Source organism: Miniopterus natalensis (assembly GCF_054644295.1).
Source record: "Miniopterus natalensis isolate mMinNat1 chromosome 7 unlocalized genomic scaffold, mMinNat1.hap1 SUPER_7_unloc_1, whole genome shotgun sequence".
Taxonomy (NCBI): Eukaryota; Metazoa; Chordata; class Mammalia; order Chiroptera; family Miniopteridae; genus Miniopterus; species Miniopterus natalensis.
This window is the reverse complement of record NW_028269915.1, coordinates 281,053-294,369: the sequence shown is the minus strand read 5'-3', so window position 1 is coordinate 294,369 and position 13,317 is coordinate 281,053. Positions and strand designations below refer to the sequence as shown.

The 13,317-nt window shown below is 48.2% G+C and overlaps 1 protein-coding gene across 1 annotated transcript; it reads left to right on the top strand.

Annotated features, from left to right (window-relative positions):
- Positions 1 to 1,164: 1,164 nt before the first annotated feature.
- LOC107533994 (guanine nucleotide-binding protein G(olf) subunit alpha) lies at positions 1,165 to 12,768 on the top strand. The gene is made up of 6 exons (XM_087813707.1): positions 1,165 to 1,235; positions 1,717 to 1,775; positions 2,113 to 2,233; positions 4,261 to 4,391; positions 7,448 to 7,515; positions 11,083 to 12,768. Exons 2-6 carry the CDS (start codon positions 1,718 to 1,720, stop codon positions 11,227 to 11,229), a joined length of 525 nt encoding a protein of 174 aa, XP_087669833.1. The 5' UTR covers positions 1,165 to 1,235; position 1,717; the 3' UTR covers positions 11,230 to 12,768.
- The last annotated feature ends 549 nt before the right edge of the window (positions 12,769 to 13,317 follow it).

The window sequence follows — 13,317 nt, the reverse complement described above, 5'->3', positions numbered from 1 at the left end:
ACATCACACCAAGCTTAGCCTTGGAAGGACACCTGTGCCCGTCCCAATCTCTGAGTGGCCCCTCACCCCCAACCCTATAGCGCTGGGCAGAAGGGAGGAGGGAAGGCAGAGGTCAAAAGGAAAAAGAAGGCAGCCTCAACCCCCCATCGGGAACGTTACCTGCCTGGGCAGACACACGTGCAGGAAGGAACATGGGCACTTCCCTCGGCCTCTCTGCCGCCCTGTCCTCTTGTGCTTGTGCGACTGTCCCTCGTGTCACCCACAACCCAGGAGAAAGCCTGAGCACTGCTGGCTTTCGTTTCAGCTTCCTGGAGAGAATCGACAGCGTCAGCTTGGTGGACTACACCCCCACAGACCAGGTATGTCCCGTTGGAACCTTGTGAGGTTAAAGAAATTGCCAGCATTAGTCGGTGATTATTTTTAAATGGATTAAGGAAAATTTTCTTAAAATAACTACTTCTTGCAAATTGTTTGTGCTGCCCCTCAGTGTGAGAGGGGAGGACCACCTCCCAGCTTCCAGAGTGATTGCAGTGTCTGCTTCATTAGCATCATAATGGATTTGTGATCAGAAAAAAATACCCCTGACATCTGGCAAACATACAAGAGATGTCAGCTTTATAAAACTATGGCTTTCTCATCCCCTCCCGACCACAACCATCTTTTCTCTTAGAGAGAATAGGAGTATGTGGGGAAAAGAGGAAATCTTAAATCAACTGGCATCCAGCCCGACATCCACGGCCTGTGAATGCAGCTGCTCTTCCTTCGCTTTCTCACCCAGGGGGTTCTGAACTCGGAGCCGCCAGCTCTCCGTTTGCACAGGAGAGCACCGCAGGGTCTCTGCCCGGAGCACGGAGGGTGTGATTTGGTTTTCAGGAATACAACAGTCAGTGGCTACGTTCATCAGTGATTAAAAAAAAAAAGTTAAAAGCACAGCTATCAAGTCTCTAAGACCAAACCAGCACATTCACCCTGACTTTCTCCGTTGGAGGGTGGGGGAGGAAGACAACGCATTTGTCTGTTTTTAATTACTACACTGTCATGTCTTTTGTAATGGAAGAAACTGCTATTTGAAAAACTCAGTTATTCCGGATGCGTCCCGGGCTTTCCTTCTGAAGGAAGACAGTGGTCTCACTTGGTTTGCTTCCCTCTTCCTGCTCTCAGGACCTTCTCAGATGCAGAGTTCTGACCTCAGGGATTTTTGAGACACGGTTCCAAGTGGACAAAGTCAACTTTCAGTAAGTGTGTTGTTGGGAGCAAGCTGCTGTGGGGGGTTGCGCAGGAAGCCCTCCCTGTTGCCTTCTGGGGCCTGGGCGTGGGGCCAGGAGACCCAGCGGAATCCCAGCTGGGCACTGCCATCCTTTCGGTCCTGAATACAGGCAGTAACTGTAGGGAAGGCAGGAACCCGAGACTGGAGGGGCCTGGGGAAGATCCAAGGCATTGGGTGGGGTAGGTAGAGAGAAACTGCAGCCAGAAACGTGGGCAGAGGGATGTACCTCGCAGGCCGCCCTGAGAAGAGGGGCCTGAGCCACCTGCTGACCGTGGGGTGAGGGCTGTGACCGGAGAAATGACTGGCTGTGATGCCCAGGCGCCCCACCCTGGTGCAGAGCCTGGGGCTGGCCGCACAGGCCATGCTGCAGCCCACAGCAGGGAGAAGAGCGCAGAGTGCGGGTCACCTCCTCACACCCGAGTAACTGTCATCCTGCTGTCCTTCCACAGCATGTTCGATGTCGGCGGCCAGAGGGATGAGAGAAGGAAATGGATCCAGTGCTTTAACGGTGATTTCTATGCTCTCTCAAGAAAATGGGACGAATTCTCGCCTCACTCCTGCTACTGTGTTTAAGTGCCTTTGAATGAGCTCATCTATAAAATGCCTTAACTATGACTCTCATAAGTAAGGCATTTAAGCATCCCGAACTCCCATTTGCCATTTGCTGATACGGGTAGACCCCTGGCCGGGCCCGTTCCCGAGTGACCAGTTACACACACAGTGCCCATTCAAGTCATTCTCTCAGTCGTGGAATGAAAATCACCCTGGAATGGTAGCAGTTGGGCGTGTGCTTTATCATAACCCCCTGTGACCAGCTGTCTAACTTTCTCTCTTCTCCCACTAAGACGTCACTGCTATCATTTACGTGGCGGCCTGCAGTAGCTACAACATGGTCATTCGGGAAGATAACAACACCAACAGGCTGAGGGAGTCCCTGGACCTTTTCGAAAGCATCTGGAACAACAGGTTATAAAAACAATAAATTCAGTCTCACCACTGGATTGCAAATTTTCTTTCATTAAAAGTATCGCAGCCCTGGCCGGTGTGTTTCAGTGGTTAGAGCGTCGGCCCGTGCACCAAAGGGTTTGGGGTTAGGTTCCAGGTCTGGGACACGTGCTTGGGTTGCAGGTTCAATCCCCAGCCCTGGCTGGGGCTCATGAGGGAGGTGACAGATTGATGTGTCTCTCTCACATTGATGTTTCTCTCTCTCTTTCTTTCCCCCTCCTGCCTTCCCCCCTTCCACTCTCTCTCTGAAAAGCAATGGAAAAAATATCCTCAGATGAGGAGTTTTTTAAAAAAGTATCTCTTTAGTCTACCTCATATATAGACATATTTAACCTGGGACCGTTCCTGCTAGATGGAGCTCTGCTAGTGCTCTGTCAAGAAAATTTAAATCTCTATTTTGAGAGCCTAAGATTATATCTAGGGTTCAAAATTGGTTTTGTTTGGTTTTCAGAATTTAGAAAGTGCCAGTTTTAAGCATCCACATATAGCTAGATGACCCCTAGGATCAGGTACAGTTCAAAAGCACAGCTGTGTCTGAAGTGCTGCTACTGCACAGGAGCAGAACTGAAACACACACTAGACACTGCACACGGAGTTAAAAATCAGTGTCTTCTGACATGTTTGGGAAGAAATAGCACCAAGGAAGACAGATACATAAGCTGTCCTTGCAAAAGGTTTGGGTTATCAGAAAAGTATTTCTCTAACAAAATGCTTAACAACTGTTCTTAGTTTCATAGTATTAAGACAGTTGATGGGGAAGAAAGAGTCAGGAAATACTGGGTGTACAGAGAAATATGTTGGAGTCATTAAAAATGTGTATATTCACACACACGTAATCACATGGGGAAAGGACCACAGCGTTGTTAAATGAAAAGGCAGATTTAAAAATACCTTGAATTTATTTTTATAAATACAATAAATATGTGTGAGGATAGAAAAAAATACCTGGAAGTAAAAACATAAAAATTTTAATAGTTGTCTCTGGGTATAATTACATTTGATTTTTTTTTTCTATGTAATAATTTTTCTATAATTAAAAATTCCATTTTCACAAGAACTATGTGTGTTTTTTTAAATCCTCACCCGAGGGTATGGTTTTTTATTTTAGAAAGAGAAGGGGTAAGAGAGAAACACTGATCTGTTGCCACTCACACTTGGGGACCAAACCCACAACCTAGGCATTGCCCTGACGGAATCAAATCATCCAACCAACCGAGCCACGCCCACCAGGGCAAGGACTATGTATTTTTTTTAACTAGAAGAAACCTTAAGTCTATTTCCATTTAGGGGAAGAATGGATTGTGTTTCTAATTCATAGACAGATTCCTGTGCACTAATCATCAGCTTGACTCCTTTGAAGTAATGGAATTTCCAAAGGCTTTGCTGATGTGCACACTGAGCTCAAGTTAAGTCAGTTCTTGGCGTCTATTGAATGAGACAGAACTTTCCCACCTGAACCTCCACTCTCCCCCAGCCCTCCCCTTAGCCTGCCCTGTCCAGTGCAGGGATCTAGATCTAGATCTGATGAGCATCCTGCCCCAGGTCTGGAGAACTCAGACCTGGTCAGAGGTGGGAGGGCAAGAACCACGCCAGCCACAAACTCTGTTCTGTGCAATTAGCTCATGAGTCCTGTATCTCGCTTTAACTTCTAGTTTTCTGACCCTGTATTAGTAAGTTACACTGCCATAAATAATGCAAGTGTATTTATTATGTGAGAAAACCTTAGCTTTGGTGCCAGTAAAGGTATGTCCCCAGTGAAGATAAGTTAGAAAGTGCTAAACTGCTAAATCAGCTGCTATATTCATCATTATAAGAATGTCCTTCTTGAAGGTGGAGTGTGGGACCAAGATACTGGTATTTCAAATAAAGCTAAAACCTATACCCCATCAGGAAGATGGCAGTGTTGTCATTTTCACTGAATTCCTCCCGTTAGCTGTACTTTCCCATATAGTGGATGTAAAATTTGTGTGTTTATTTCTCCTTTTCAGGTGGTTGCGTACCATTTCTATCATCTTGTTCTTGAACAAACAAGATATGCTGGCAGAAAAAGTCTTGGCAGGGAAATCAAAAATTGAAGATTATTTCCCAGAGTATGCAAATTACACTGTTCCTGAAGATGGTAAGATTTCAAAACAAGTTTCTCCCGATTAAGGAAAAGACTTAATTGTTCTTTCAACAGCTCTTTAACTATAATTCCAACAGTTCAGATGACTCTAGAAGATTCAGTTAATTGCAGTCACTGCTTGACTGCTGCCCCACCCTGGAGTCAGAGAGTGTCAAAGCGTCCTGTGTAGGATTCCGTCTGTGAAAGTATCAGCTTGACTTTCCATTTAAACTGTGCAGTTGGAGAAAGGACAGTCTCGGTGTGAGGATGTCATCAGATGGGCCAAGTTCTGCCCCGTGGTGCCTCAGTCAGGCCTGCTGTGAACTGTGCCCATGTCAGCCCTTTACATTGACCTTCACACTGAACCTGCCCAGTAACCCCATATGGGAGTTTTCATTATTGTGTTTTCTTGTGGAAAATGAGGCTGAGAGAGGTAAAGTCACTTGTTCAAGGTCACTCACGTAGAGCCTGTAAGGACCAGGCAGCCTTTGAACTCTTTCCTCCTGAGCCTGTGCTTTCAGCCCCCGCGTTTACATCTCGTCTCCAGGGATGACTTTGGCTAAGACATTGGTGATTCCCACTAGGATGACCAACCATCTGTGGGTGTTCCTGGGACATGGGACTTTCAGTGCTAAGGCCAGGAAGGTCCTGTCCGGCACAGTCACACTGTGCTCCTCCCCCCCACACAGTCACACTGTGCTCCTCCCCCACAAGCAGCCACACTGTGCTCCTCCCCCACACACAGTCACACTGCTCCTCCCCCACACTCAGTCACACTGTGCTCCTCCCCCACACACAGTCACACTGTGCTCCTCCCCCCCACACAGTCACACTGTGCTCCTCCCCCACACTCAGTCACACTGTGCTCCTCCCCCACACAGTCACACTGTGCCCCTCCCCCCCACACAGTCACACTGTGCTCCTCCCCCACACACAGTCACACTGCTCCTCCCCCACACTCAGTCACACTGTGCTCCTCCCCCACACTCAGTCACACTGTGCCCCTCCCCCACACTCAGTCACACTGTGCTCCTCCCCCACATTCAGTCACACTGTGCTCCTCCCCCACACTCAGTCACACTGTGCTCCTCCCCCACACTCAGTCACACTGTGCTCCTCCCCCACACTCAGTCACACTGTGCTCCTCCCCCACACTCAGTCACACTGTGCTCCTCCCCCACATGCAGTCACACTGTGCCCCTCCCCCACACTCAGTCACACTGTGCTCCTCCCCCACACTCAGTCACACTGTGCTCCTCCCCCACATGCAGTCACACTGTGCCCCTCCCCCACACTCAGTCACACTGTGCTCCTCCCCCACATGCAGTCACACTGTGCTCCTCCCCCACATGCAGTCACACTGTGCTCCTCCCCCACACTCAGTCACACTGTGCTCCTCCCCCACACGCAGTCACACTGTGCTCCTCCCCCACACTCAGTCACACTGTGCTCCTCCCCCACACTCAGTCACACTGTGCCCCTCCCCCACACTCAGTCACACTGTGCTCCTCCCCCACATGCAGTCACACTGTGCTCCTCCCCCACACTCAGTCACACTGTGCTCCTCCCCCACACTCAGTCACACTGTGCTCCTCCCCCACACGCAGTCACACTGTGCTCCTCCCCCACACGCAGTCACACTGTGCTCCTCCCCCACACTCAGTCACACTGTGCTCATCCCCCACACTCAGTCACACTGTGCCCCTCCCCCACATGCAGTCACCCTGTGCCCCTCCCCCACACACAGTCACACTGTGCTCCTCCCCCACATGCAGTCACCCTGTGCCCCTCCCCCACACTCAGTCACACTGTGCCCCTCCCCCACACTCAGTCACACTGTGCTCCTCCCCCACACTCAGTCACACTGTGCTCCTCCCCCACACTCAGTCACACTGTGCTCCTCCCCCACACTCAGTCACACTGTGCTCCTCCCCCACACTCAGTGACACTGTGCTCCTCCTCCACACTCAGTCACACTGTGCTCCTCCCCCACATGCAGTCACACTGTGCTCCTCCCCCACACTCAGTCACACTGTGCTCCTCCCCCACACGCAGTCACACTGTGCTCCTCCCCCACACGCAGTCACACTGTGCTCCTCCCCCACACTCAGTCACACTGTGCTCATCCCCCCCCACACAGTCACACTGTGCTCCTCCCCCACATGCAGTCACACTGTGCTCCTCCCCCACACTCAGTCACACTGTGCTCCTCCCCCACACTCAGTCACACTGTGCTCCTCCCCCACATGCAGTCACACTGTGCTCCTCCCCCACATGCAGTCACACTGTGCTCCTCCCCCACTCTCAGAGACGCTGGGCGCCTCCTTGCTCCCCTGCCCCTCCCCTCTATACCGGGCCTGCCCAGGCGCCTGCCCTGGCCGCGCACCGCAGGCCTCCAGGCCAGGGCTGACTCAGCACCTGCAGAGCTCCCCAGAACCACAGGAGCTGTAACAGGCGGGAAGTTAGTGATGAGGGCAGGCTGACTTGGAGCCTAGAGTTTAGGAAAATAAGTTTCACAGGGCCACAGAAACTGTTGAACGACCCCATGAACTTAGAATGTGCATGGGGAAAAAGGCTCAGAAGGGCCTAGATCAGAGTGGGCACCAGAGCTGATTTTAATTGGGGGCCGCAGCCTGTGGCAGGAACAGTGCGAGGGGGTCTTTCTAAGACGGAGGCTATGGAATGAGAAGGCAGCCCGGGTGACGGAGCCACCGCTGCGGCCACGGCGCAGCCTGGCGCCCGTTCCTGGAGGCCACGGCCTCCTCCAGAGAGCGCGAAGGTGAAGGCAGCTGCGGGCTCGGCCAGTGTTCAGTGAGATGCTTTCATTTTATTTGAGTGGAAGTTATCTCCCGCCACCAAAAAAAAAAAAAGCTTTATCAGAGCTATAGCCGTTAAAATGATTTGAAAGGAGAAAAGAAAAAGGAAGGTGGCATTTTAGCTTTTTGCCTTGCCGCACGTGCCTTAATGCTGTGAGTATATCGCAGTCCAACTTTGTAATTCCTTTTATATTTTCCATAGAGTTGTAGCTGTTTCACATTACTTTAATAAAATTCCACTTGTACTTTCTACAGCGACACCAGATGCGGGAGAAGATCCCAAAGTTACAAGAGCCAAGTTCTTCATAAGGGATCTGTTTTTGGTAAGCAATTTTATTAACCTTCGTTTTCCTACCAACTTCCAGTTATATTGTTCTTTGCAGTTTGCAAATTCCTTCCCCTTTCATGATCTCATTTAATCTCCCCTCAAATTATGACAGATGAGAGAAGGAAATGTTACTTCATCTCACAGCTGAGCACACTGAGGTTCAGAGACATTAGACATCTCACCTCAGGGTGCACAGCTCCCGTGCAACACCAGCACTGAGACAAGCCGGACCCTATTGCTTGGTGTATTTTCCAAAATGAAAAGAGCCCTTCAGCGGAGTTGAAACACCAGCCTCCCTGCTGGGTCCTCCTGTAACCCTTTGTCTTCCATTTAACACTACGAGGCTCAAATTAACATGAAAATGGACCTGCTCAAAATCAGACATTTTCTTTTACCTTTTATTTTGAGATAATTTTAAACTTACATAAAAAGTGAAAGAATTGTATCAATAACTACCATGTATCTACCCAAATTGACCAGTTGGTAAAAATTTCACCACATTTGCTGACTAGTTTTCACTCGTTGGAAACTGTAGATGCCAAGGCCACATTCCAGTCATACCCAGACAGCACTTGGCACACGTCGATTGTGCAGAACTGGAAACGAGCCCAGTCTGCAGGAGAGCTGGTCCAGTCTGCAGGCGGGCGTTTCAGTGGGGCTCATCCCGACACCCTTCTCTGCCCTCTTTCCCACCATGCTCCCTGCTGCCTCTTGAATCCTAGCCCCAAAGTGAGTTCTGCGGTTAGAGGCGTTCCCCAGGCAGTGCAGGCAGTGCTGGGAAAGGGCTCTGTGCTGAGTCAGTCTAGGAAATGCTGTGTTAAATAAAGTGAGACAAGTTTCTCTGTTGTCAGGCTTCTCAGGACTTTTGCTATGCCGATGCGCATTGTGAACCTCTTCAGTAAGGGAAATTAGCTTGTAGTAGATCAAAGATTTCCTTTTTTTAAGGAGCATCTTGCAAGACCATAAAATGTAAAAGCCCATAAAAAATGTTCCACAAAATACTCTTCTAATGAGAACAAAAAGTTAACCAGTGTGCAAATCAGGCACTTAGATAAAGATTAGAAATAGAATATGAATGGCCATGGCCCCACCATTCGGTCCTTGGGCAGAAACCTTTTCTTCTCTAACAGTGGACAAACCTGACTTGTATGCAGTTTGCAAATCAGGGAAATAAAGGCATGGGAGGTACCGACTTAACATGTTTTTTTTGTTGTGGGATTTGCCTGAGGCGGTAGGTCGTCTGAGGAAGTTTTAGTTGGAGCCCCTAACCCCAGGCTTAGAAGGCACCCAGGGCAGATCGCAGGACTGGTTGTTTATTAGTATTTAATCTGGACAAGAGCAAATCTTGGGTGACACTCTAACTTTGGTAACAGAGAGCCCCTAGAGAGGTTGGGAATAAAGGTTATAAAAGGGAGAGAGAGGTGCAGGGGGAGAACCTGTCCTTGAGGAAGGTAAAGGGGTCTTTGGCTGAGAAAACAGAGGGCACAGTGAGAAGAGCCCCTCTACAAGAAGGGGCCAAGTGCTGTGAGCATTCGCCTTAAATGTCATCACATGATGAGGCGACTGACCACCAGTTGGTCTGTCTGTCCCTCGAGGAGGCATGAACTGTCCCCAGAAGGGGAGGATCTTAGAACCGAGGGAGGCAGGAGGAGGGAGGGCCAGGTGGTCAACCCCCAGCTTCCCCCAGTCACTATCAACCAGACTTGTCCTCAAACTGAAAACCACCTGCAAGCCCCAGCGCAGACCTGGGCCAGGGTCTCCTCCAGGGCCAGTATTGCCAAACCCTTTAAAGCAGAAGGTGGTGTCCTGACGCTCTTAGCGTCTGTTAGAAGCCTGCATGTTTTCTGGCCTGTCTTCCTGGTATTGTACTAGTTCCTGTCAGATTCCTCTTACCTTAACCATTGTCTTCTAAGAGAGGGCCTCAGGGAGTTGGGCAGCAGCCAGACGACCCAGCCAAGCAGAGTCTGGAACTGCTCAGCTTTCCTTGACAAGCTGATTTCTCTCATTTTTAATGAAAATTACTGTTTAGAGATGTAAACTGTTTGAAGTTTGCAAACCACAACAACCTTTGTAATGACTCCATTCCTTACATTTTTGTTGCTCCAGGCAGGGACAGACTAGTCAGATTATTACAAAAGAAAGCCAATTTTCATTCATTCGCTGCACACTTACTCTCCTTGTGCCACATACTTCACCTGGTGCTTTAGGACTAAAAAGATACATAATTTACAGACTTCAGTACCCATAGGTGTTTTTTAAAAATTTTTTTTAATTGCTCAAGAGAAGCTCGACTACTGCTAAAAATGTCTCTCCTTCTAGGAGGATTTTCATAATCTGATGAACATTTGCACAACACCGTTGCAGAGTCCCAGTATTTCTCCAACAGTTGTTTCCCGAGATGCTTTGCAGGAAAAGGGGTGAGAGTGGAGGCACAGGACATCCAGGGATTCCTTTAGGCCCTGTGAAGCAAGTCCACTGTGACCCTTGCATTAGTCTGCTAGGGCTGCCATAACAAAGTCCTAGACTCTGTGGCTCAAACAAAGGAAGTTTATTTTTTGCAGTTCTGGAGGCTGGAAGTCTGAGATCAAGGTGTTAGCAGGGTTGGTTTCTCCTGAGTCCTCTGTCCTTGGCTCTTAGCCACCTCCTCCCTGTGTCCTCCCATGGTGTTCCCTCTGTGTATCTGACTCCTAATCTCTTCTTTTGAGGACACCCATTTTACTGATTTAGCACCCACCTTAATGACCTCATTTTAACTTAATGACCTTTTTAAAGACCCTCTCTCCAAATACAGTCACACTCTTGCGTGCTGGGGGTTAGGACTTAAACATATGAATGGGTGGGGATAGGCACAATTGTAGCCCATGACAGCCTCTCTCCACGCTCCCCACTTAGCTTCACAATGCACATGGGTGCATCACTCCAAGATGTCCTCACGAATCCTGACTGATGACTTTTAACTCAGTGTTTCCCAGTTATTTGGCCACAGAGCACTCTTCTCCCAGGACACCCATGAACCTCCGCTGCTAACTGGGGACACCCCTGGGAAACACTAACGTTCTCTGTGGAGGAAAGAGCAGCGTGGCTGATGTGCTACCCATCCATATGGAACCGCTAGTTGTGTGGATATTTAAATTAAAACTGAATAAAACGAAAAATAGGTCTCTGTCTCATCGGCTAAGAACAGTGGCTACCTGATTGACAGGGCAGATGCAGAACATTTCCATTATTGCAGAAACTTCCATTGAAAGGTGCTGGTTTAGACCTTCGTTTCTGGGAAATTCTACCCTGAATTCTGTTTTCGGTGGCTGTCTTTTAAACGTATGTCCTCTCAACTGAACCCTAAGCTCCTGCGGGTAGGAGGTGAGCCAAGGTTCTTTGACTTCCAGCTGCCGGTCAGCATTTAGACACTCCCTAAGCTGTGCTCCTCTGCCAAACACCCCAAGCCCTCCGATCCAGGGTTGCCCAAATTCTTCTCTAAGAATGAGCGGGGTTGGGCTGTGTCCCCATGTGGCCCTGGGCAGGTGGCCAGGGCCCCGCAGTGCGGACACCTCTTCTTTTGCAGAGGATCAGCACTGCGACCGGGGACGGCAAGCACTACTGCTACCCACACTTCACCTGCGCCGTGGACACGGAGAACATCCGCAGGGTGTTCAATGACTGCCGCGACATCATCCAGAGGATGCACCTCAAGCAGTACGAACTCTTGTGAGGCGGCCGGGTGGGCCTGCTCTCCTCCCTCCACCACCCCACCCGGCCGAGCGCTTAGTCCTGGACGCCGTCTGCCCTGCTCTGTGTCTGCTCCTTGTGTGGCCACCAAGCCTCTGGCTACCTCTGTTCCCCTCAGGTTTGGTTTGTAGCTTTTGTTTCCACTGAACGGGGCCTTCCCTCCCCTCTCCACCCCCACCCGTTTGTGTCACTGCAAACCATCCGCTCTCACTTGGGCGACACTGCAGTGCAATTTCTCTGGTTGGGGGCCCCTTGTACTCATCCATTCAGTGATTTATTGATTCATTAAAAACTTGATAGATGGTGGAGAAGCCAGTTCCCCCGGTTACGCAGCCTGACTGTGAGTGAGCCGGGGGTGGCTTCCTGGCTTTCCCAAGCTGCAGGCGGACAGGAGGCCATGCTTCTAATCTGCATTAGCCCGAGAGGTAGGAGGCCCCAGGCCACAGAGTGGCGAGAAAACCTTTTATCAATATTTAGTCTCTGCTAGCCTCAGGCATTTGAATTAGAGCTACTTTGAGCCTTTTTATATTTAGGCAGAAAACCTACCACATTCACTACTGCAAAGTGTGTCCTGTCTAAAAATTATTTTCTAGACTGTCACTATGCTTGGGCAACAGTCTCCTTTCATATAGTCTTTTCGTTGTTGTTTTATTGCTGGTTTATTACACTGTACAGACCACAAAATGTAATATTATTTTGTATAACTACTCAAGACAAATCCTTGTAGATCTGTGCCTTGACTATGGCTACACCTGTAAAAGCAACGTGTTTTCATTGTGCTGAACAGCTAGGTGTCAACGTTACCTGTCGCTTGCTCTGAGAAAGGGAATGAATGTCACCTGTAGAATTTAGGACATTTTATAGGGGTGGTACTTTGAAAACTACTCCTTGATTTAAAAAAAATTATATATACATTATACACATTATATATATATTATACACATTAATCTTTTACATCTTACAAATAATGCTGTACTAACACCACATGCTTCTTTCAGGGAACACAAGGAACCAAGGATGTTTTTTCTCTCCAAATAATATGTTTCTTGATTTCTTTTGCCATTTAAAGACTTTTACGAGTTCCCTGAGGCAGCTTTTGAACCACTTACTTGACCACAGGTTCCATTGTAAACAAATAGGGAGAAAAAGAGGAAGGGTGTCCACACTGGTGTCTGCCTAAGAGAATCAAAGGATGGCCTTTTCCTTTGCCTTTGGAAGAAGAAACATTACAAAACTTTTATTTGAAATATAAAGTCAAAATATATGGCTGTTTCTCAAACTCAAAAGATTTTCAATGTAGCCTCAAAAGTTCTGGCACAATATCGAGAAAGCAAGAATCACTGTAGCAGGGATGCTTTATATTCTGTCCACAGCCACAGCTTTGAGGGTAGTTTCTTTAGGTCAAATGTAATTTGTAATGATGTCTGAAGTTATAGTTCAACAATACAAATCCAGAGAAGCAACAGCCTAGCTAGTCTTTGTTAAGTATTTCAAAGTTTACTCTATAATGTAATTAGCATTTTTATAATCCTTGATAAACTTATCCGATTTTAAATACTACTACTACTTTAACAGAAAGGATGACCACTTTATAGACAATCAATGCAACAAACATATCTTATTTCATTATTGCTGAATTCCTGCTTCTCTCATCCTTAACTGATAAAACTCTCAGTTGAACTGAGACATATAAATCAGAACTTATTTTCAGTTTTCAGTGCACTTTCAAAGTAAAATATGAAGAAAAACTGAAGAGATACACTCCTCACATATACACAGAAAAATGAAGGCTTATATTGTTAAATGCATTCTTACTCAACAGCCCCTCCCCCTGTGACTAAACTTCCTTTTTTTTTAAATATATCTTTATTGACTTCAGAGATAAGAAGGGAGAGGGAGAGAGATAGAAACATCAATGAGTAGAGAGTCGTCATTGATCAGCTGCCTCCTGCACGCCACCGACTGGGGATCGAGCCCACAACCCGGGTATGTGCCCTGACTGGGAATCGAACCTCAATCTCCTGGATCCCAGGTTGATGTTCAACTGCTGAGCCACACCCGGCCGGGCTCA

Bases quoted from the DNA above. Each gene is read 5' to 3' on its own strand.
- LOC107533994 (XM_087813707.1), top strand. From the start codon at position 1,718: ATGTTCGATGTCGGCGGCCAGAGGGATGAGAGAAGGAAATGGATCCAG. The intron at 4,392-7,447 runs GTAAGATTTCAA...TACTTTCTACAG, and splicing joins TTACACTGTTCCTGAAGATG to CGACACCAGATGCGGGAGAA. The intron at 7,516-11,082 runs GTAAGCAATTTT...CTTCTTTTGCAG, and splicing joins TCATAAGGGATCTGTTTTTG to AGGATCAGCACTGCGACCGG.